The 22,373-nt window shown below is 36.3% G+C and overlaps 1 protein-coding gene across 25 annotated transcripts in view; it reads left to right on the forward strand.

Annotated features, from left to right (window-relative positions):
* anks1b (ankyrin repeat and sterile alpha motif domain containing 1B) overlaps positions 1-22,373 on the forward strand; it is an 823,124-nt gene that overhangs the window by 684,532 nt on the left and 116,219 nt on the right. For 19 of the 25 annotated variants that reach the window (XM_069908369.1, XM_069908373.1, XM_069908387.1 and 16 more), the window contains 5 exons: positions 12,147-12,254; positions 13,844-13,906; positions 17,669-17,848; positions 20,958-21,086; positions 21,629-21,700. In XM_069908369.1, coding sequence (XP_069764470.1) covers positions 12,147-12,254; positions 13,844-13,906; positions 17,669-17,848; positions 20,958-21,086; positions 21,629-21,700 — 552 coding nt within the window. The remainder of the gene's footprint in view (positions 1-12,146; positions 12,255-13,843; positions 13,907-17,668; positions 17,849-20,957; positions 21,087-21,628; positions 21,701-22,373) is intronic. The other 6 variants (XM_069908367.1, XM_069908388.1, XM_069908375.1 and 3 more) reach the window with 4 other exon arrangements.

Genomic DNA, 22,373 nt, shown 5'->3' on the forward strand with positions numbered 1-22,373 from the left:
CTGTACCTTCTGCCTACAGGTAGCTAGCTGTAAGGAGGTTGCGACCAGGGTGATGGGGGTCCTTTATCATGTTGGCTACCTTCTTGAGGTGTAGCATCACATAGATGTCTGAAATGCATGGGAGGTCAGAATTTGTAAAGGACCTGTCTGTGTTTGCTACCTTCTGCAGCCTTCCGTATATCTGAGCATTCACGTTACCAAACCAGGTTTTGATCCAACCAGTAGATATGCTTTCCGCACTGCACCTGTAGAATTTTGAAGTATTTAACAACGTACAAAATTCCTCAACTCCTTAGAAACTGGAGATATTCGTGTGTCTTCTTAACGATTGTCTCAAATATGCTGGCTCCAGGAGAGGTCTTCTAAAATATGGACTCACAGGATCTTGACGGTTCTAAGCCTCTCCACTTCTATCCCATCAGGTACATGGTTTTCAGCCTATCCTTTCATAAATCAACAACAAGCTCCTTGGACTTGGTGAGATTGAGTGAAACACAAAAGACTGAAGATGCTGTGATTGTAGTAATGCTAGAGGAACTCAGCCTGGTGATAGCAAGATTGGTGTTGTGGTGCCACTCCATCTCGACCTCCAATCTGTTTTCTGGCTCGGCATTTTTAGTTATTTACCCAAGAATGGTGGTGGTGTTGGTGAGTGGGAGATGACTTGGCTACGCAGAACTGAATAGTGCAGGAGACTAAGCATGCAGCATTGGGTGCCCCTGTGTTGTGCCTCCAGGGGAGTTTCAGCAGAAAAATGAAAAAAAAAATTGTTCTTTGGTCTAGGTGTTGGTGTAGTTCATTGGGACAGGACTTGATGTGTGTTAAGATCAGACTCCCAGATTTTAAATAAATGTAATTTTTGGATGTACGGAGTAGGTGGTAGGGGAATAAATCCAAATGATGGGTCAAATGGATTGTCTCTAAATTGCCAAACTGAAGTAACAGGAATTTGGAGTAGGCTTTTGGCAGCTTATAGGGTTAAGGAATAATGAGCAATATTGCTGAGGTGCCAAAAAACTTTTAATGATGGAAACTATGTACAGTCAGTCGTTCCGCAGTCAAGTTGAGCCCTGGGTAAAGGCAACAAAAGTGAAAATTGATGGTCAGCAAATGTTTACAGAGGAGCCTTAGAGTTTTGCCTCTCCAGGACCTGAGGAGCAATAAGCAGAGGGTCAAATTGATTGATGTGGTTTCCCACAAAGGTTGGTGTCAGCATTTATTTCTCAAAAACTTAGGTGGTAGGATTAAAAAATCCACGTCACCCGCGCTTGACGAATCAAAGGTGGGTAGCATTGTGTGTGATGTAGATGAAAGTATCAAGTTACAGAGATTACATAAATGGATAAACGGGTATGTTGGATGAGGTGGCAGGGGTGGGGGAAGGACGTAATTTATTTAATCTTAAAACAATGATGCCCAAAGATCAATACATGTTATGGGTAGAGCTGAAAATAAGCAAAATGATTAAGAAGACTGGCATATAAAAGGCCAATTGTTATATTGCAACTATGTAGAGCTCTGATATAATAATGATAGCCTGGGTAATCTTGGGCTCAATGAATTATGAAAAATATAATGAACTCAGGATAGATATACCAGTATACTACCTTAAATTGAGAGACTGTACAAAGTAGGATGCTGTTCCCTGAAATTTAAGGCCGATGGTTAAAGATTTCACAATATGAAGAGAAAATGAGCTTACAAAGAAATAATTTTTGATGGAGAAGAGTCTAACCTTGGAATCGAGCCCTTTAGAAGTAAAGCTATGACTTTTATCTGCATGGAAATAGGGCAGAAGTTTGGAGCTCACTTCTACATGCAGAAAAAGAAGTAGCGATTGATTTTGGGTTGTTACCGTAGTTAATTTTTGAATATGAAGGGGATGGAGGGATAGATATCAGACACAAGCAGCATATTTTTGGTAGCTAACCTGCTCTCCTCTTCCTCTTCCAGCTTTCCTCCCCCCTCTATTCACCCAGCCTTCCCTTCTCCCCCTGCTTGTTGCTGTCCCTCCCTCTCTTTTCTACCTATTACCTCCTGCCTTTTATGACCATGCCTTCCCCCTTCCCCCCCCCCCATTCTTTTGCCCAGACACCAGTCGACATTTTTCCATACCCTCAAAGGGCTCAAGTCTGAAAGATTGTTTATGTATTTTTACTTTTGCTATACAAGGGTCACTGTTTGGCCTGCTGAGTTTCTCCAGGATTGTGTTTTTACTTCAACCACGGTGACTGCAAACTTTCGTGTTTTACTTGGAGCATCTAACTGCTAATTTCACCAGGTTAAGTTAGAAGTTTTATATTCCCAAAAGTAGTTGAGTGTGAGGGGCATAACATTTGTCATTCCTTTGTTTTATAAATTAAATCATAATCAAACACCATTGATGCAAGGGTTTTATGGCGATAATTCCTGTACAAAGTGAAACATTCTGCCTGGGGATAGCAATTAAGTCTAAAGGGCAACATTTTGGTTGAGGGGATTAGCAAGAAAATGTGTGATCATCTCTTGGTTATAATAAGTCATTTAATTAAATTGATAATAATTGTTGGTTTTAGAATATTCGTGAAGAGTAATACCTTTGTAAAATTCAGCTAATGTTATGAAGATGTATTAGTCTTGCCCAATGCTCTTAATGAGCTTAATTAAAGTTTCATATATTAGCAGGGGATCTTGAATTTTGTATCAAATGTCTTTAAAAGATCTTCATTCACAAATGAAGTCAATTGAAATTATATATTTGCAAAATTTGCATTTTTTGTGAAAATAAATAGAACTCTTTATCAAAATAAAGAGTAAATTATCAAATTACATTTAGATAAGTGCTTCTCAACCTTTTCCCTTCCACTCACATACCACTTTAAGTATTTGCTATGCCATAGGTGCTCTGATTAGTAAGGGATCGCTTAAGGTAGGATATGGTTGGACAGAAAAAGTGTGAAAACCACTGGTTTTAATCGTACCTCATTGACTCGTTATGTGCACAGTTTTATAACTCCAAAGGAAATGGGCCAATGACAATTTTTCTTAAGCTGTATCCTAAAGATAGAAATTCATTTTGGACTTTTATGAGCCAGACAACCCCAAAACCCAACAGCAATAGAAATTCACCAAGAAAAATGGTTACTTAGAAGTTGCTTTTAATTTTTTAAAAACATGAAAACAGGATCAATCTTTAACTTACTACTATTAACTTAACCCCCTTCTAATTCTAAGTACACGTGTATGTCATGTGTATATGCTCAGGAAAGTTCTCTGTTTCACTGTCCAGTGATTCACTTTTTACTTCTCCAAATTCACTGGTATCAGCCAATTCTTACATTATGTACAAAATTTAACAAATATAAATCTTCACCAGGCTCTGGTGCTTAAAGTTAAATGGTTACTGCTCAGGAAGGTTCTTGTTGGTTTCAGAGAGAAATTTGTTGCTTGTTGGACACACACAAACTGACTTCCTCCAATCAGTCACTTCAGTGCCTTGACAAAGAAACTTGCCCCATCATGGGTTTTCCAAATGATGACCTCTTCCATGTCATCACAGAGTTCATCTTGCTTCCCTTATTTCAGGAGAAACACTCTAGCCAGCCATTTTCTCTTGTAAGGACGACAAGGGTTTTGAATAGGCTGAACTCAGAACTTGCAACCCATCTTCAAAATGGAGAATTTCAACAAGCCTGCCAGCTTGCCATTTTGCAGCCTCAACTGCAGAACTGACCCCCCCCCTCTCTCTCTCTCTCTCTCTCTCTCTCTCTCTCTCTCTCTCTCTCTCTCTCTCTCTCTCTCTCTCTCTCTCTCTCTCTGCTTGTAAAAACCAGAACCCCTACCAAGGCTCCAAATTTAATCCTTGAAAGATCTTATTAGCACTTGAGCCTGGGATTTGAAATTCTTTCCAAAGCAGTTCCATTGTCTCTGCAAAGTCACAGAGCCTGAATGTTGAGCTTCAGCAAAGCTCTTGCATTTTCAATGACATGCGAAGTGTAAGTATCTGTTTGTGAAGTGACCAACACTAAACCCCCCCCCCCCATCTATCTCTTTTAAAGACATATTTATATATAATATAACCCATTACAGGACATTTTTGGTACCATACACCTTGTTGTCTGTCCATAGTTAGATTGACACCTCTATCCATTAGTGGATGCTATTTGGATAAGTTATCTGCTCTGAGCTCAATGAAACTAAATTAAACTGATTGTTCAAATAGCAAAATAATCCTTTCATCACAATTGCAATGCAAAAACTGCTCGGGGTAGGCACCAAGTTAATGAAATCTTGTATTGCATTCAGTGCTTTGAAGTAAAGTAAGATTGTTTCTCCAATGACAGGATCCGAAGAGAAATGAAGGTTGCATCCATAACTTGGTGTAGAGATATGATATTTAATGAAAGTGTTTAGAAATATTTCATTGATCGAAAAGTGCTAAATCTAAAGGAAATAGAAATAATTTAACAATTCTTCAAGCAATGTAAACTCCATGGTGGGGGATGGTGTTTTTAAATTTCAGTTGTTCCTGTCAATTAAGCATGCCTGCCTGTGCTCACTGGGTGTGATTTGGCAGCTTTCAGCCAGCCACTGTGCACAAGAAGATAAAGTAGGACCAACTTTCAGCTGAATCGGAAGCAGTATTTTCAGCTGCTAAAGTGAGAAAACTGGATCATCAGAGCCCAAGGAAAATGCCATTTCTGTTGCAGTCACAACACCAAAGGAAAAAAAAAGCAGAACGTTAAGTACAAGGTTGAATCACGATCAATCCAAAAAGCTAACTTTCCTTTTGGAAGGACTGATCAGCCCAAAGAATAAAGACCCATCCAACAACTTGAGGAGACCAATCGAACCCTGTTCAGTCTGAAAGTACAGATAGATCAGTAGGTAGATTATTTATGCGTGAATAGTAGACACTGGGGAAAAGAAAACTTTCTCACCATGTGCTGTGGTACTTATAGTAGTGGCCAAAGGTGGTCCAGAGTTACTGTCGTAAATTTTTATTAACTCCTCGAACTTCCTTTCTGTGGTTGATGCAGTTAATTCTGAAACCTTTGAGCCAGCGACTTGTAAAAGATGGAGAGGCAGAACTAGATTAAAACTTGTTGCAAACTAGCGGAATTCTGCAATATATGTTGGGCAAAATTTGGGTTGAGAATTCACTAAAAGTTATATTAATAAAACTGTTGTCTCACTTCACATTTGTATAGGTAAATCTTTCTGAGGCTATTTCTATTCAAAAGTAAAACTCCCTTGTGTCATGAGAGCAAATTGTATAATTGCCAATATGAAGTTGTATAAAAATGATTGTTCTGTTCTTTGCAAAGTTCTTAATAAATTTCAAGGTTTATGAACAGACTTGTTCATTACTGAAATCATTTTGGCTTTTTGAGCATCAAATAGACAATTGCTGATGAGCTTACCTTACCTCTTTGGTCATTTAAGTTTGTTTTGATTGTGGTTAAATGCATGGAGCTAATTGCAACTGCATTTGAAGGTAATTTATTGTAATGGTTAAATGATTCTTTTGGAAAAATATAGTGCATGAGTCACGCTTGCATATCTTGTTTATCTGTTCAAAATACTTTCATCCCTTCAGTGGTGCACTATGAAGAAAATCCAGAGTTAGCTCTTACTGTGTTTCTCATTTAACGAACTGTTGGTGTCATTGGGGGAAGATGCACTACAATTAGTTTCAATGTGCTGCGGAAAGTGTGAAGAGGGAATTTGGCTGAAGTTTCTTCTCCCGATTGATATCGAATAACCCATTGGAAAGTTGTGTTTATGGGTATTGGGAAGAAAATTACGAACATTTGTGTGGGGCATCATGATCAAATTCCATTCCTAATTTATTGTTCGAGTTTCCACCATTCACTTGAGTTGGTTAATGTGACTTCAAACCACTAAAGCAAGCATCTTTGAAAAGAGAGGAAAACACAAGAGAGAAAATTTGTTTGTAAATGATTCCCTATTATTGACTTCGGTTTTATTGCACTCATCTGTGCTTGCTTTTTAGAAAGAAATGCGGTTTCTTGTGTTTAATTCATATTTCCAGCTTTATCGGCCTTGTATAAATCCTGTTGCAATGAAGGCTCGATTAAAGATTATCAACTACACACATCATTTGCAGATGATTTTCTAGAACAAAAGTTTTTTTTCTCTTCTCTTTGCTTCCACCATCCAAAGTTACCAGAAGCTTCAAAGTGGAAAAAAGGGGGCTCGTATATGAAGGTATTACACAATAAATCTGATGGAATAATTCCTTCAATAAACTTTATGAAGGCTAGAAGATTGCCAAATTCAATAGAATATGTGATTTCTCTCAGGCACAGAAGCAATTGAGGGGTTGTAATTGGTGTCAGTCCTCTTGAGTTCAACAGAAGAAAGTCTGTCAGGGTTTCCTCCCAAGCTGGGATATTCTTGCACTTATTCACAGTGAGCTGCTCATTTAAAAATGCTCACATGTGAACTGCTTGAGGAGATATCATTGTCCATGCAATTGTATTTTATCAAGAAATCAATGCCTGGGACAGTAAGTTGGCATAGGTGAGCAGAATAAATAACTGCAATAAATATTCCTGTGAAATGGTGGTGTGATACAATATGTATTCGCTGGTAGATCCAGGTCCAGTAACATGCTGATTTCAATATTTCAACCCATATTTGTTTTTTGTATCACCCCTCTGTACCCTTTAAATTTCTTGCAATCCTTCAAGATTTCCCTGCTCGTCCAATCCTGACTCTCTGACCTTCATTTACTTGCCATCAGCCAATATCTCTTCAACTCGCTAGGTCCCCATTCTAGTTGGAATTCCCTTCTTAAATCTCGCAACTGCTGTGTTCCTCTCACCACCTTAATCATCCTTGAATGAGCTTCAATGATGTCCACCAGTCTTAAAACCTCTTGGATTGCTTGGTGTAAGACCTTGCTTTTGTACAATACTTGAAACATTTCATTCAAAGCTGCTGGTGCAAGAGTGAAATTAATCAGTTTGTTTAAATCTGTGAAAGATGTATTTAACAATTATACTAAAAGTTCAAAGGAAGATGTTCTTGTATTAATAGCTTTGATTGCAATAATATAAATGTTCTGATCTGTCTTTATTCACATTGTGTCAATCCTTTATTTTGTATTTTCTTCAGACAGAAGAGGCTATTCAGTTCATTGACGCTCATGCTGCCTGTTAGAGCAATCCGGTCAAACCAATTCTCACACTTATTTCCCTGAAACCAATAATTTCTCACCTGTTCATTAACACACTCATGCTTCTACCATCCACCTAAAGCAGGAGCAATTTATGATAGCTAAATATTTCAACATCCAGCACAGTTTAAAAGTGGATAAAAGAGACAATAAAAGTATAGTCAATTTTATATTTACCTAGTATCAAAATTCCAGCTGGTTCAGTATTTTTGCAAATCAAAAATAATTTTGATTCATGAATACGTAGCAGAAAGTGGAAACTAGAGTAAGTAAATGCTGAATACAAAGCTAGAATCTCAAAATCTGGAAGAAGAAATCTAACTTTTAAAGTCAAATGGTAACAGAAAACACATTTTTTTGTTGGTTACACCCAAATCTTGGATATCCCCATCCAATAAAATAGTGCATTCCTTTATTTGACGTCAGGTACCCAAACGAGTGCATTGTGTCAGTTATTTAGTCACCTTTTGTGGTTACACATCTTTCTTCTTTCTTTGGCTTGGCTTCGCGGATGAAGATTTATGGAGGGGTATGTCCACGTCTGCTGCAGGCTCGTTGGTGACTGACAAGTCCGATGCTGGACAGGCAGGCACGGTTGCAGCGGTTGCAAGGGAAAATTGGTTGGTTGGGGTTGGGTGTTGGGTTTTTCCTCCTTTGTCTCTTGTCAGTGAGGTGGGCTCTGTGGTCTTCTTCAAAGGAGGTTGCTGCCCGCCGAACTGCGAGGCGCCAAGATGCACGGTTGGAGGCGATATCAACCCACTGGCGGTGGTCAATGTGACAGGCACCAAGAGATTTCTTTAAGCAGTCCTTGTACAAGGTACAGAGGTACACATCTTTAACCGTTTTTAAATCTGCATGACAACAAACATGCCTTGAAAGGCTATTGTAATTAAATTGATTTTGAATAAGAATGAAAAGTCTCCCCCACCCCCTTCCAGTCCAACATAATCAGAACTTAACACACAGTTATGTCCTTTCAACTTTGAATTCAACTTACACCCAAATAGTTTGGCCATTTCAATTGCAGTGGGTCACAAACATGGATGTCAAAATTACACAAATGTAATTTCACGCTAACTTCAACTTCACGCCATATATTTCTTTAAATGTGGAAGTTTCAATCCATTACGATCACTCACTGAAGAAACAAGAAAATTCCCAACCAGTGCAACCACAAATAGAGTAAATGGCAGATTGGCTTCACAGTTGATTTAGCACCACAGTTTGGGGAATGAATTTCTGGATAAGCATGTTTAGGAATAGGTCATCCAATGGCAAATGCATGCAAAGACAATATGGCGCAGGTCTCGAATGAGGAATAAAATTATTCGTAAAGTGCAAAAAAAGTCTTTTATCCACAAAATTCAAATTATGGACGTTATACCGGCTATGAACATTTTTGTGTCATTCACTTACAGGTATTTGGGACAGGGACAATAAAATGAGCATTTGGGGGAGAAATGAACAGAATAGCAAAAATTTTGAGGACATTTGGGTAAGGAGTAATAACACCATGACAGTCATCTAAAAATCTGATAAAATATTTACCGGTAGGTTTCAGTACTTGGAGTAGATACCTTCATTTATTCTCTTTTCCGTGCTAGTAGTATACATATATTGATGTCAATTGATTTTTAGAAGCTTAAATTTTGGCAAATCATTCAAAATTTTGTTGTTTACAACAATGTGAAAGAATATATTGAAACATTCAGCTATGCAAAGATGTAGCTGATGTTCACAGTAGTCCTGGAACTCCATTGAAATCACTGGTCCTGAAATTACTACTGGTGTCTGAGAACTCTGTTGTAATTATTATTTTGAAATATTAGTCTCAAGAATTGAGACTAGATGCTACTTGGAGTAGATCTCAAGACTAGATGGTAAATCTTCACACCAAAGTGAATAAAGGAAGTTGTGTCATTTTAATCTTCTGATAAAATGTGTGCTCCAAAGAAGATTGGCTCATGATGGTTGGATCTTTGTTGGTATTTAATTGCTTTTATATGGCCCATTAAAGGAACACCTTTTTATAACATAATTTCATCTTGCTCGTCTTCTGTTTTATGTTATTCCATCACGTTCCATAGTGTACTCTGAAACAAAACTGTAAGAATTTGAATTGCCTCGCTGACATTCAACACTGGCATTTAAACCACTAGGTCATTTCTTTGCACTACAGTGTCATTTTTGTATTGTATTTTTCTCTCTTTTCTCTTTATTTTACTTTCTGTTTTCTCTCAATTCTACTTTCTGTGGTCAGAATATTGCGTATATAAATATGTTCTGTTCATAATTCGAGCAAGACTGTGGCACCTTGACTTTTGTGTTGTGATGTTTACAAAGGTGGCTAATTAGATCTATTTGGAGAGGGTGGTTCTGTTCGCACAGGTGTCAAAATGTAGTATTAGTGGTTGTTGATTCTCTTTTTCTCATTGCTTCCTCATGTACTCAGGTTATCATTAAAAAGGTTGGTCCCTTTTGACTGTCATGGGTTGACTGCAAAGGAGTTTGCTTGGTGGCTGATTTGGATCATTAATCCAGTCATGTATCCCATCACAGCACTTAGAGAATTTAAATTCAAGTACAGTAATTAAATAAATTCAGAACAAAAATCTAGAGTGAGTCATGGTGAATTTGATGGTCGTTTAAAACTCATCTGACTCACTAATGTCCTTTAGGAAGGGAAATCTGCCAAGATTATGCAGCCTGGCCAAAATGTTAGTGCAACACTAAAGTCTGCAGATGCTGTGTTTGTAGTCAAATTAAAAACTGCTTGAGGAACTCAGTAGGTCTTGCAGCATCCATAGGAGGTAAAGATGTATTACCAACGTTTTGGGCTCCATCATTTCTGCGTTTTGGTCAAAATGCTATACTTTTAGGCAATTGAGATGAATTACTGGAATCTTCAGTCAATTGGGGATGGACATAACTTAAAATAAATTGCAGGCAGTTATTGACAGGAAAAGGAATGGAATTAGTTATATGGTTATGTTCTTAAACATCTTGGTCCAGAAGTCACAACCAAAATAAAGCGGCATTTGGTTTGCACACGAGCATGTATCAGCATGTTTTGGGAATTGTAACTTTGTATTAGTTGTTGAAATAGACGGGTGGCTAGTATGACTCTTCAGCCTTTGAGCTAAGTGGACATCAAAATAATTCAATTCATGAAGATGTGATTTCTGTGCCAGATTTGAGGCCTTGAACTTTGGCCAACCATATAAAAGAGGTTGAAATTCAAATGTTAACATTGGGGTGACCTTGACCATGGAAGCCTAAGTAGCTAACAGTGGCCAGAATGTCACCAATAATGAAGTGTGTAAGCAGTGTCTCTACTGAGACAAATGTTACTGTCGACTGCTAAATGTTGGAGAAAACAATGCAGTCTTTAGTCAGTTCTGAAATTGCTCATTCAGGTGATGTCATAAGGAGTTCATCTACTGCCTGGGATATGTCACCATAGTGCATCGATTGAATGATTGAACAGATATGGTTCAGTAATGTGAAGGAAATACAATCTATTTCAGCCAAAACTTTGTTTTTATCCAAATAGAACTTAAAACAGATATTAATTTATCTAATTTCTAGGCTCTTGTATGAGAATATCCAGAAAACTTGCAGGGTTAGCAAGGTCTTTTCTGGAGTATGTTGACAGTCTACAGTCAACTATTAACATGCATATCCAACCATGGAATTGGATCTGGTTAAGATTCTCATTACAGGTTTCTGAAGGCCACATTGACAAGCATTGTCTAAATCAATGATCAATACTATTTACATAGTCTATTTGTGACATGAATACAATTCCCATGGATTTAATGTGAACATTTAGACAAGAAATGTTTTGTTGAAATAAACTATTATTAACGTTAATTCCTACAACGATCTAAGTTTGCAAACAACAGGCAATGCTTTGATCATTTCTGCCAGTTCACAATTCAAACATGACCTGGATAAAACACAACATTTTGGAAGAACATTTGTCACTCTATGTCCCCTTCCCAATCAAATTTGGGAAGAAAATATCTTTGATGAATTTATGGCTCTGACAAATATGATAAAAGCAAAGATGGAACTGACCATATTGAATTTGTAGTCAAATGCAAAAGTATCTCCTCCCCAAGGTATCAGGTAAATCATGGAAACTGTGAAAATATTCTCGGTTTGCTACATAATATCATTTGCATAAATTTTCTTGGTTTCGCTTGTTTTCAGGCTGAACATAATAATAGTCTAAACTGCAATATAAATGTGATATTGTTTATATTATAACAATTATGTTACTCAATGTAGCAGGTTGGATTGATTTTCATTTTGGTCATGTATTCTGGGAGGGTTTTTTTTAATACTGTTCAGTGTACTTAATTAAATGGTGTTAGAATATGGATACGATGATCTAACCATTTCTCTTAAACAGGTAAGCTTCACGGTTGCTTGCTTGCCTCTCATTATGTAATGAGCTGAATGTTGTCAACTGTATAATTAAAAATATGGATGACTACCAATATGGTCATTCAATTTGCAATGCTTTCCTGATTATAGACTTCCTGTGAAGTGCATTTTTAAAAAAAAAGATATTTAGCCTTTTCATCAGAAGTGGCGAAGGTCTAAAGCTAAGGAATTAAAGTCTTCACTTATAGGTATGCTTTCTGCCATTTCACCCAGAAACACTGCAGAGAGCTGTCGAGCTACACTGTGTGCCACATTTAAGTCTAAAAAGAATAGATGAGTTTTTTGTCCAGTCATTTTCCTTTTTATTTAAAAAAAATTGCACTTAATCTTGTTATAATGGCACATTAGGAAGAAGAAGAATTTATTCTGGCAGCTAAATTCATAAACCACACTGCAGCTCATTGTCCTGATTGGATATCTCCCTCTGCAATGACATTTTTCTAATTTTGAAGAATTTTTGTTTACTTTTTTTTTCTGTGAGGATTTTAATATGTATCTCTGAACATTTCAGGTATTGAAAATCAACCTTTTGGGTCACAGAAAACGAATCTTGGCATCACTTGGAGACAGACTTCATGACGAGCCTCCTCAGAAGCCTCCACGAACCATTACTTTAAGGGTAAGCTGTATTTATATACTTGTATTCATACTGTTTACTTGTATGAAATGTCGCTCGGTGTGATTTTAATTAGTGTATATTAACCCAGCCTTCTGCACTGACACATATCATTATTAGCTGCTTGTCTTAGTAATGTTTCTTGCTCCATGACCATTGCCAGTGTTCTTTGTTTTGTATGTGAGAATATTCACTGAAGATCTTCCAAGCAATATTGTGAAATTAAGATCTGGAAAAACTCATTGCAGGTTTTTATTATCATGACCTTTTGTTCAAATCCAGCCTGAGAAATATATTCAATCTTTCAGTGGATGTAAAAGAAATAAAAATCAATAACTATTCTCATTAAAAAGTAAACTCTATTTACCAGAAATGTCAAAGCCTTTTTAGCTATGAGTCTGGGATTTAGTTAGTCACCGAGTTAGTCTGCGCCACATTAACCCTTCATCAACAACCTTTGTATATTTTTAAATCTTTTTAAAAATCTATTAACTACTGTTCACAATCTTTCAAGAAAGATTTCTCAAAATCTATTTGGATAATTTTCTTTGTTAGAATTTTGAAAAATACAGTTCCATTTTTTTTTGTCTTTGTATCAATTTTTTTTAAAAACTTGATTATATGAGCAGAATTTCCGAACAACCAGCACAATGTTCAAGTAAATTCTTAGTGGATGGTAATTGTCTAGTCTGAAAGAAAATGCCTCATTTGAAGTATCTGGTGTGTTAAGATCCTACCTAGATCAGTCTGCAGGCTTTTTGTGGCAATTTTGTTTGTGCACCAGGCTCACATCTTTGTCCGTTTGATAGCTTTTTTTCTAATTCCGTCAGCCAAAAATGCATTTAAGTTCATGGAAAGGGCTTTCATAGTACTTTCAAAGAATTGTGTAATTTTTCAAATAATTCCATATTCTGTTGAAAATGGAATCACACACTTGACAGGCAAATGAAGACGTACCACATGGGAGAAGGGATTCAGCATTTTTGTGTTATTTTATTATTGCAAAAGCTTTTATTAAACTCTTTTAAAGTCAAAATTGTAGGATATGGTTTCACCATAATTTATGTTCATTTCTGATACCAAAGCTATGGTATATCACCGATGCCTGGTTTCAGTTGGCATTATTTTACATGCTGAAAACAGGAGCTCAAAATCCAAATGTTAGAAATAATAAGTGGAATGATGGAATTATTTTATCCTTCATTACTAATAAATGGTTTACTTTGGAAATGTTACCCCATCTTTTCTTTTATTCAGATATTACTATGTTTCTACCATTTTACTTTGCTTTGAATTAAATTTTTCTTTTTTTAAAAAAAAACAGAAAAAAATAACTGTTTCCAGGCCAATATTTGGGGATTCATAGAAATGTATCCACAGATCTGTGTAACTTGCATTGAACTGTTAGTGCATTCAAACCTATTTCCCGCTGTTGGAAGCAAACGTTTTTAATTCTCATGCAGACCAATAGGTGAAGCAGTATGCTGTGTAGGACCCTCCACCTTGCAAGGAGGGAACAACGGACGAGTGGTGGAAGCAAAAGCCACTCATACTAGGTGCTATTCAGATTGGATCTCTTTTTATATCAATAGGTCAGTTGTCCTGAATCCCGCAATGCCATCTTGCAAGATGATGTATATATCGTATCTTGGATGGTAAGTCACCTCACTCTAAAGTAAGCTGGACCACGTGGAAATGAGGCCTTCTCCCCACAATAGAGTGCACTTGTGCTTCTTAATTTCTCATACCTGCCTTCACTGCAGGATGTAATTACTTCTATGCCATGCTTTACCGAAGAAAACTTTAAATCAAACTTCCAATGAAGGGCAGATACCGTCTTTGTAACTGCCAAGCTTGAAATGAAAGGGGTTGTCCAACTTTGTCACACTTTTATATGTTGCCCTGAAAAATGAAAGATCATTTCATGTGCATATTGTAGGAAATATGATGAAAGCCATTGATTTAACAAATATTTTCAATTCCCTGAGACCACAAGTTGTGATTTAAGGCAATATTATTGCTGTGTTTATACATTGTATTTTTCACTTATTCCTTCTTCAATTCAAGTAACAGAAGATTGTCTATGAATTCACGTGCAGTTCCTTTTTAAAGGAATTCTTTTTGTTATATTTATTGTGTGTCCAGTCCATCTTCAACTTGTAAAATGGAAAGGCTAATGTAGGAAATACAAATGGCCTCACTACCAAATCTTTGGATTTGTTCTCACATCATTTAAATACCTTACTCTCTTTCCACCCAATCCCCACTTTAAAAAAAATTACCTAAAATATACTTGGGTTATCAATGTTCTTGCATAATGTCTGCAAAATATTCATTTCAGATGGCCTCAGGGTGCAAAGGGAAACAGATAATTGAAGATGCGTAACCCTAAAAATATTATTATGAACATTGTGCCATTTGATGTTTTTCTGGATATATGGCCCTGGGAAACAGTTAATACATCAAAGTTTTTCCTAGATCTTTTATTAAGATCATACTGGTTTCATATTTTTTGTCATGGTGTTTTTTTTAAATACCACACTTAATATAACCATCCAGTTTTGTAAATAAGAATCAGTAATTTGGTCAATATGATACCAAATAGCGCTGGACAATGATTTTTTTTTTCAAAATTAGGTGTTGTGAGAGTACCCCTCAATCTGAACACAAAGATTATTTCAGATTTCCTGTATCACGTAGGAAGTTGAAGAAACATTAAATTATCTTCAGCTGAATGTAGTATGTTTAATCGCTATATGATGCTGACACACTGCGTTAGTTCAACTCACCTAAAAATGTTTTGCCGCTGATTTTCATTTGTACTCCATAATTGATGCCTCTCGTGTCAGTGTCCATCAGCTGGGAGGAAGACCAAGTGCAAATGCAGAAGATTAATTTTCAGTGATGTTGCACTCCATGGTTTTGTGTGTTTGAAGTAGACTTAAAATATCACAGGAAATCATAAAAGAGGTTATATTAAAAAAAACAGTATGTGATAGGAAAGTTTTAAGGTGATTTTTATGATAGGCAGCGCAAAATCTTTGTTGTCCAGTGTAATTTATGTTATCAGATTAGTGGAGGAGTAAAACATGCCCTCTGCTTGTTGAGCTGAGCAGATATGACTGGAGCTGTATCTAATACCAGAAATATACTGCTGTAAATATTTCTGCTGTTTTTCTGCTTCCGACTTGATAACAAGTTGGAAAGATTTGCAAAGGATTAATTTCAGGAAAGGCTCATCTAATGAAAAATAACACTGTTCATTATAAAAGACATTAATTCTATCCTTGCTTATTGGCTGGACAAAGACAGTTTGTTCCAATCCTGTTTTTTCATGTCAACTCTGTAACCTGACATCTGACACTATGCCTGACTTCAAGTCCTGGATGAGCATTAACTTTCTCTAATTGAGTAAGAGCAAGAATGTGATAATCCTGGTTGATTCCTTTTAGAGAGTGTGCTCTGATATTGATTCAATCCTCCTTTAACTGTTCGCTGCTGTTCGTCTGTCTTTAGTGCTGGAACTGGGTTTCAAGATGCATGTATAGTTTGTCATAGAGACTGCCTCCTTTATTTGGCTGGCCTAATTCCTGTACTGCCACTCAAACAATCTATCATCAATGTCTGTCACTTCTTTATAAGTTTCAAACTAGTGGATGTAAACTTGAATTCATTAGCAAGTCTACACTAGTATCCAGTTCCATATTTTTACCATTTTCTTTCTCAACAATTGATTTTTCTGATTTTTTTTTTCTCCCCCTCAAAGCATTGACATTAAGATGCACATCATCTTTTCAAAATGCCTCTGGAATTTTGCTGCTTTCACCTTTTGAAGTCTACAGCTCCATTTCTCAACAAATGCTCACAATGTTTCCAGCTCTGTACTTTATCTGTGTGGAGCAGAATTTTCTTCCTAATTTTTTAGGATTGCTCTCTCTCCCCCACATATTCAAACGATTCCATCAAAATTTGGGATTTGGGTCTTGCTGGTTGCCTGGTTCCTCAAAGATGTCTTTGGGAGAAGAGTGAGTCATTATGCTATTTTAATGTAGCATCTTCTGTCCTTATGACATTCTGATGTATTTGACAACCATTGGATGAGGCATTAATCCCATTTCTTTGGCTGGCATCTTTTGGAAAATGACAAAAAGGATTAAGTAAATATTAACATTTCCCAAGCATAAATTTGCACGATGTAACAATCTTCATTTAAAAATAAAAAATACATTCGAAATCCAATTTAAAAAAAACCACAATATTCTGCCGATCATCTATTAGAAGTTCACGGGGTCTGAATTAACTTCAGTTAACACCTTTGAAATACAAATCTGGGTTCAGCAGAGTTCCTCTCAGTTCTTCACCTTGAATTGAAAGAACTCGAGTGATTTATCACAATTTATAGAATCAATGAGTCACCAACCCTGGAACCAAGTTTTTATGGCCTTGCAAATTTATACTGACCATCAAGTGCCCACTCACCCCACATTGTCTTAATTTTCTATTGGAATCTACCACTCACCAACACTCTGGAGTCTAATGGGAGAATATCCAAATTCTACATAGAGGTTAGGATTTGATTGGGCCGTTGGAGCTGTGAGACAGCAGCTTAACAGTTATTGACATTTAACTTTCCTGACTCAGTTAAGGGCAAAAAGTGTGCATTGATAAATTCCTTAACAGATTTCTCATGTGGATACATCCATCACAGTGGCGCATCATCATATGTCAGAAGTGAGAGGAAGTCTGATTTCCTCCACTTTTTCCATATACCATCTTGCAATTGTGTTTCTGACCTCAGCTGCATGGTTGTTGGGAAGCATTGAGCTGATGCCAGACATGATTTGTAAAGGGAAGAGGAGGGTTATCTGGGCCATTGCTGCACGTTGTAAGCTGAATGTTGGCTGTTATTAGCAAGGGAGGAAGTTAGCAAAGTTGGTTCACAACGAAGGATGATTAGAGGATGAGAGAAATCTTCATGTGTGGAGTATATTGTAAATCATACTTTAGGAAATATTTAACCTGAAGTAATGAGGAGGGCCAATTTATCTCATTAAGACCTTATACACAAGTTTATTTTATATACTTTTGTGTTCTCCACAATCACATTATATACCATTTTATGTTAATGCTAAAATAAATGATCTTTTCGAAGTTGTTTAGTATTAACTTTACCAAATAGATCTTGTTAGATTATTGGTTTCATGCCAAGAATAAAATTAACTGAGAGGTCCATTCATTTGGGACAGATTATTTAGTTGTGAGGGCTGTAAGTATGTGTTCAGAATGTTTCATCAGTTTGAAATGCTTAGATTTCATACTGATGAACAAGGCAGAGGAACTAAACCATTCGGGCTAGGAGAGATTCAGTACATAAATCATTACATTAATTAATGCATTGCTATTTGCTTCTGGAACAGGACCCTGGGAACAACACTCCTCCTCAACTTTCCCCATCCCTTAGCCAAAGCACTTACACTGGTGGCTCTCTTGATATCCCCTCTTCCCATTTAATGATGCAAGGGGACGCAAGAAGGCGAATCAATGACAGCTACTTTGAGGAAATGCCTAGGTCAAAACTGGAAAGACAAATGGCTCAGGTAAATTGCATTGAATAACATGCAATAGGCTGTTAACCTTGGGTTCCCTTTGCACTAGTTTGGCTTACTTTCCTCATAATTTTATTTTTTAAGCTTGCTTGCCATACTATACTTCAGCACGACCTGGTAATCTATCAATTCTGTCTCTGTTATAGCTTCATGAAATAATATTGATAATTCTTCATCAATAATTAAACCTTCATAATTTTGGTTCTCACTGGAATATATTCTTATTTTGGTGAGTTGTAGAGATTTTCAGCTTCATGGTTTGTAAGATCTTCTGGCATTTCTATAATTTTAAGAGGTTGTTCCTATTCCGGATTCTGGCCTAATGAAACGAGTATCTTATCTGTACACCAACCGGCAGATATTTTGTTTAATTCTGAAATAGAAATAGAAAATGCAGGAAATTCTCAGCATGTCGGGCACTATTGTAGAGAAAGAAATTGCATGAATGTTTCCTCTCTAAACATCATTGACTTGAAAAATTAACTTTTGTTTCATTTTTCACAGATGCTGATCAATTCTAGTATTTTTAAATTTTTATTCCAGACTTCAGCATCTGTGGTGCTTTTTGTTATAATTCTCTTGTAAAATGTATCTTTTCTTATAGGTCTTTAGAAAGATCTGATCCAAAGGACACTTCAGATTTATGAGTATCTATTTTGCCGATAATTGTAGGATGTACCCCATAAACCTAACGTGAAAAAAATCTTAAGTACAGACATTAATAATAAGACTACTGAACAATGGTAAACTACATCTAGTGCGGCCATCTGAGACCACCTTAATCATTAGGGCATTGGTTTAAACACCTGGCTGAAGCTAGCAGAATTTCAAACTGCGATGACTAATATTTCCCTTCCACGTTCCTCCGTAAACTTGTTGGAAGATAATTCGGCAACAGTAACCTCAAAATTTTCAGATTATTTGTTTTGGGTATCAGGTCAGATCACCAGGTCTTGCACAAAGGTTTCATTTTGTTCCAAACCTCTATTGCCAATCAAGTGAAGCCATAAAACACTCGGTTGGGCTTTCACCTCGTACCTCTTTCCAATCCAGATATCGTGTGCAAGAATAATTTAAAATGTCTGAAAATAATTGCTTACATTAGAGATTTTTTTGGACAAATTATTATTTGGCTGGTTACCTAACAACCCTAGCCTGTCGGATTTGAGTCTGATAGATTGCCACTGACTTTGGTTACATGAGAACTAAAACTGGTGGAGATTCTTCATGGAACTGGTTCCTGTTACATTTATAATGATCTGAAGCTTGTACTAGAGATTCAGAGTTAACATGTCAAAAACATTGTGAATAAAATATTGGCAGTCCGGCAGTCAGGATATACAGATGGTGAAGACCTCATGAGCACACAAAGACCACTGAATAATGATAAAATATTTGTTGCTTGTCCAGTTGAGAGCACCGTAATCATCATCTCAAATTGAAGAGGATTGCAATAATTCAGTGCCAAAATAACAGAGTGCACACTCTAAGTAAGGCAATTAAAAAAGTCATGGATAAGAAATGCCTCCCTTGTGCATTAAAGTTCATCCTTCCAGAGATCCAAATGACAATTCAGTGTGTCTTATTTAATTTGGCAATTGTCATACCTCGTGGTCTGATGATACCAATGCATAATAAACTCTCAACATAATTTCCTGGAGTTTCACATTCTGCTACAGTTCTGTTGGTTTTTCATTGCTTCTCCATATGACCTCAACTTTGAAATTGACAACTGAAATGCAACTTTCATGTCCTTTGTTAATCCTCTGACATTCATGTTGTACCTTCGTCACTTTTTGATTTGGTCAGTATGCAATGTTTTGTTAAGGTTAAATGTTTTTCATTTGATTCTCTAATAACACAATGAGCTTAAATCTGTGTATGAACTGTTGCCTGACTCGTTTAGCTGATCTCTGAGCATTTTCTTCATGCTTTGTGTATTTACAATCTGCTCTTTGTGTTTGCATATTACATAGTTAGGAAATGATGGTGTTTTAAATAGAAATTGCTGTGGTACTATGCTCCAGATGTTCTTCTTGATCTGGACGACCCAACTGCGTACTTGTATTTTGACCTGTTGATAATCTATTCTAGATCCCATGCTCTAGATGCAATTTTTTTTTTGGTATTGAATAGTATGGAAGATGTTCTGAAGATCGAAGTTTTATTTAAAAACTCACAAGATTTATGTATTTCTTTAAAAGTTGAGATTGACAAGAAATTTCATTCAGTCCAGTTTGTCAATCACAGATTCTGCCCCTTCACATACATTTGCAGTATTTAATCTCCTGTTGGTGTCTGGGAGAGGGCTTAGTGAACCAAATATTTTGCTCCCTTCTGAATCAATAATACTGAATTTTCTTTCTTTAAAATCTCCCAACACAAATTAATTATTTGATAATAATGGCCAATGCAGTACATAGAATATATAATAATCATCCAATATACTATATTCTAAGCTTTATGCTTTATTCAAGAAAGCTTTGTGCTGTTTACTTTTTCTTTCTTCCCCATTCATACATTTTGACATATATTTCTCTTGCATATTTAATAGTTTAAACATTTTCAATTTTATGCAGTTGATTAATTTCTGAAGAGAACACAATTTGATTTTTCATGACATTGAAACTTGCCTTGGTGAAACAGCATTTCCATTCTAATCATCAACATTACTGGTTGATAAAATGTTCTAACTTCTCATCACCAAATAAGGTACTTTGCAACTTTAAGGGTTTGATTTTCTTTTACTCTTGCATCTCTACCAATTGTTTTGCAGTTGGAGAAAATAAATTAGTATTTTCTGTTCTTGTTCAACTATAGGTCATTGATAAGTTGCATTGAATATAGGATATATACAAAGAAGACTGCAGTCTTTGCTATATCGCAATTATCAATACAAGCTTTCGGCATGCCTTTTCTCAAATTGGATGTGTTCTAATCTCAGCTGGGGTTGAATGACCTGTACACAAAAAGGACACCAGTGGGGGAAAAATGTCTCTAATATCTTGCATTTGATCACATCAATACTTTTATTAGCATTTCTTGACTAAGATGCCATTGATTCACTTTTCAGCTAACCTCATTTTACTTTCCTATTCAGCAGGCAGAATGGAGTGAGCCTTCCATTACTCTTCGCCCTCCAAATGAAGCCACATCATCAACGCCTGTGCAATACTGGCAACATCATCCTGAGAAACTGATTTTTCAGTCCTGTGACTATGAAGCATATGTAAGTCCTCTCCAGTTGGGAGATAAAGAATGCTGCAGTGATTTATGTGCGTACACCTCACATTTTCTTTGGTTGACATTCAAACATTACACAGTAGAACATGCTGTCAGTGATACTATCGTACTATCTGGACTCATCTCTTTGAAAATTATAAGACTTCATTTATTCATCTGTTATTAGATTATATATGTAACAGTGTTAACCCTTAATACTTGCTTTATGCAAAGACCTATTTATGCAAATTTTGTCTGTTTTTCTTTATTTCACTCTAATTCAGCCATAATTCTATTTCAGGAAACCTGCTTCAATATGTTAACATTTTCCTTTGACATAAAGTTGCCAGATACTTATCACTCAACATAAAATTTTGAATCCAGAAACAAGTGTGTGTGTGTGTGTATGTGTGTGTGTTTGTGTTTGTGTGTGTGTGTGTGTGTGTGTGTGTGTGTGTGTGTGTGTGTGTGTGTGTGTGTGTGTGTGTGTGTGTGTATGTGTGTGTGTTATATACAGCTCAAAGCAAAAAATCTCTTTCTTGTGTTTAGTATTTAGGTTCTATGTTGGTGAAGGAATTGCGAGGAACAGAATCAACACAAGATGCATGTTCCAAGATGCGGGTATGTAGCTTAGAGTCTGTGATAACTTGCCAGTGCAAAATTATACTTGGGCAACTGAGATAATTATGGTACATTTACTGAGCAATTTTGAAACTATTATAATTAATAGAAATTGTTAAAAGCCTTGAAAATAATAATAATTTTTGCTGTACTTGTGCAATTGCAATCAAATTTGTCGTATGGTGTCATGCCAACAAACCTGTGCTCGACGTTAGCAAAACCAAGGAGATGATTGTGGACTTCAGTAGGAAGTCAGGGAAACGTGACCCTTATCGAGGACTCTGTAGTGGAGAGGATCAAGAACTTAAAATTCCTGGGTGTCATGCAATCATGAAGAAGGCTCACCAGCAGCTATACTTTGTGAGGTGTTTTTTTTAAACTTTATTTAAAATTTTATAACATGAATAACATATAGGATTACATTTTAAAAAAATTAAGAATAAAATAATGAAAATTACAATACAGTATCTGTAATCTAAATAAACTGTACCCTCCCCAATAATTATTACACATTAATAACCCAACTCAAATTAGTCCAACCCCCCCTTTCCCCCCCAAAATAAAGAGTGAAGAATTAATAAAGTTAATAATATATGTGAGAAAAAAAACCCACTTACAAAAAAAACAACAAAAACATAACCAATTAAAATACTAACAAAAAGAAAAGTAATTA

This window comes from Narcine bancroftii, chromosome 13 (genome assembly GCF_036971445.1).
Source record: "Narcine bancroftii isolate sNarBan1 chromosome 13, sNarBan1.hap1, whole genome shotgun sequence".
Taxonomy (NCBI): Eukaryota; Metazoa; Chordata; class Chondrichthyes; order Torpediniformes; family Narcinidae; genus Narcine; species Narcine bancroftii.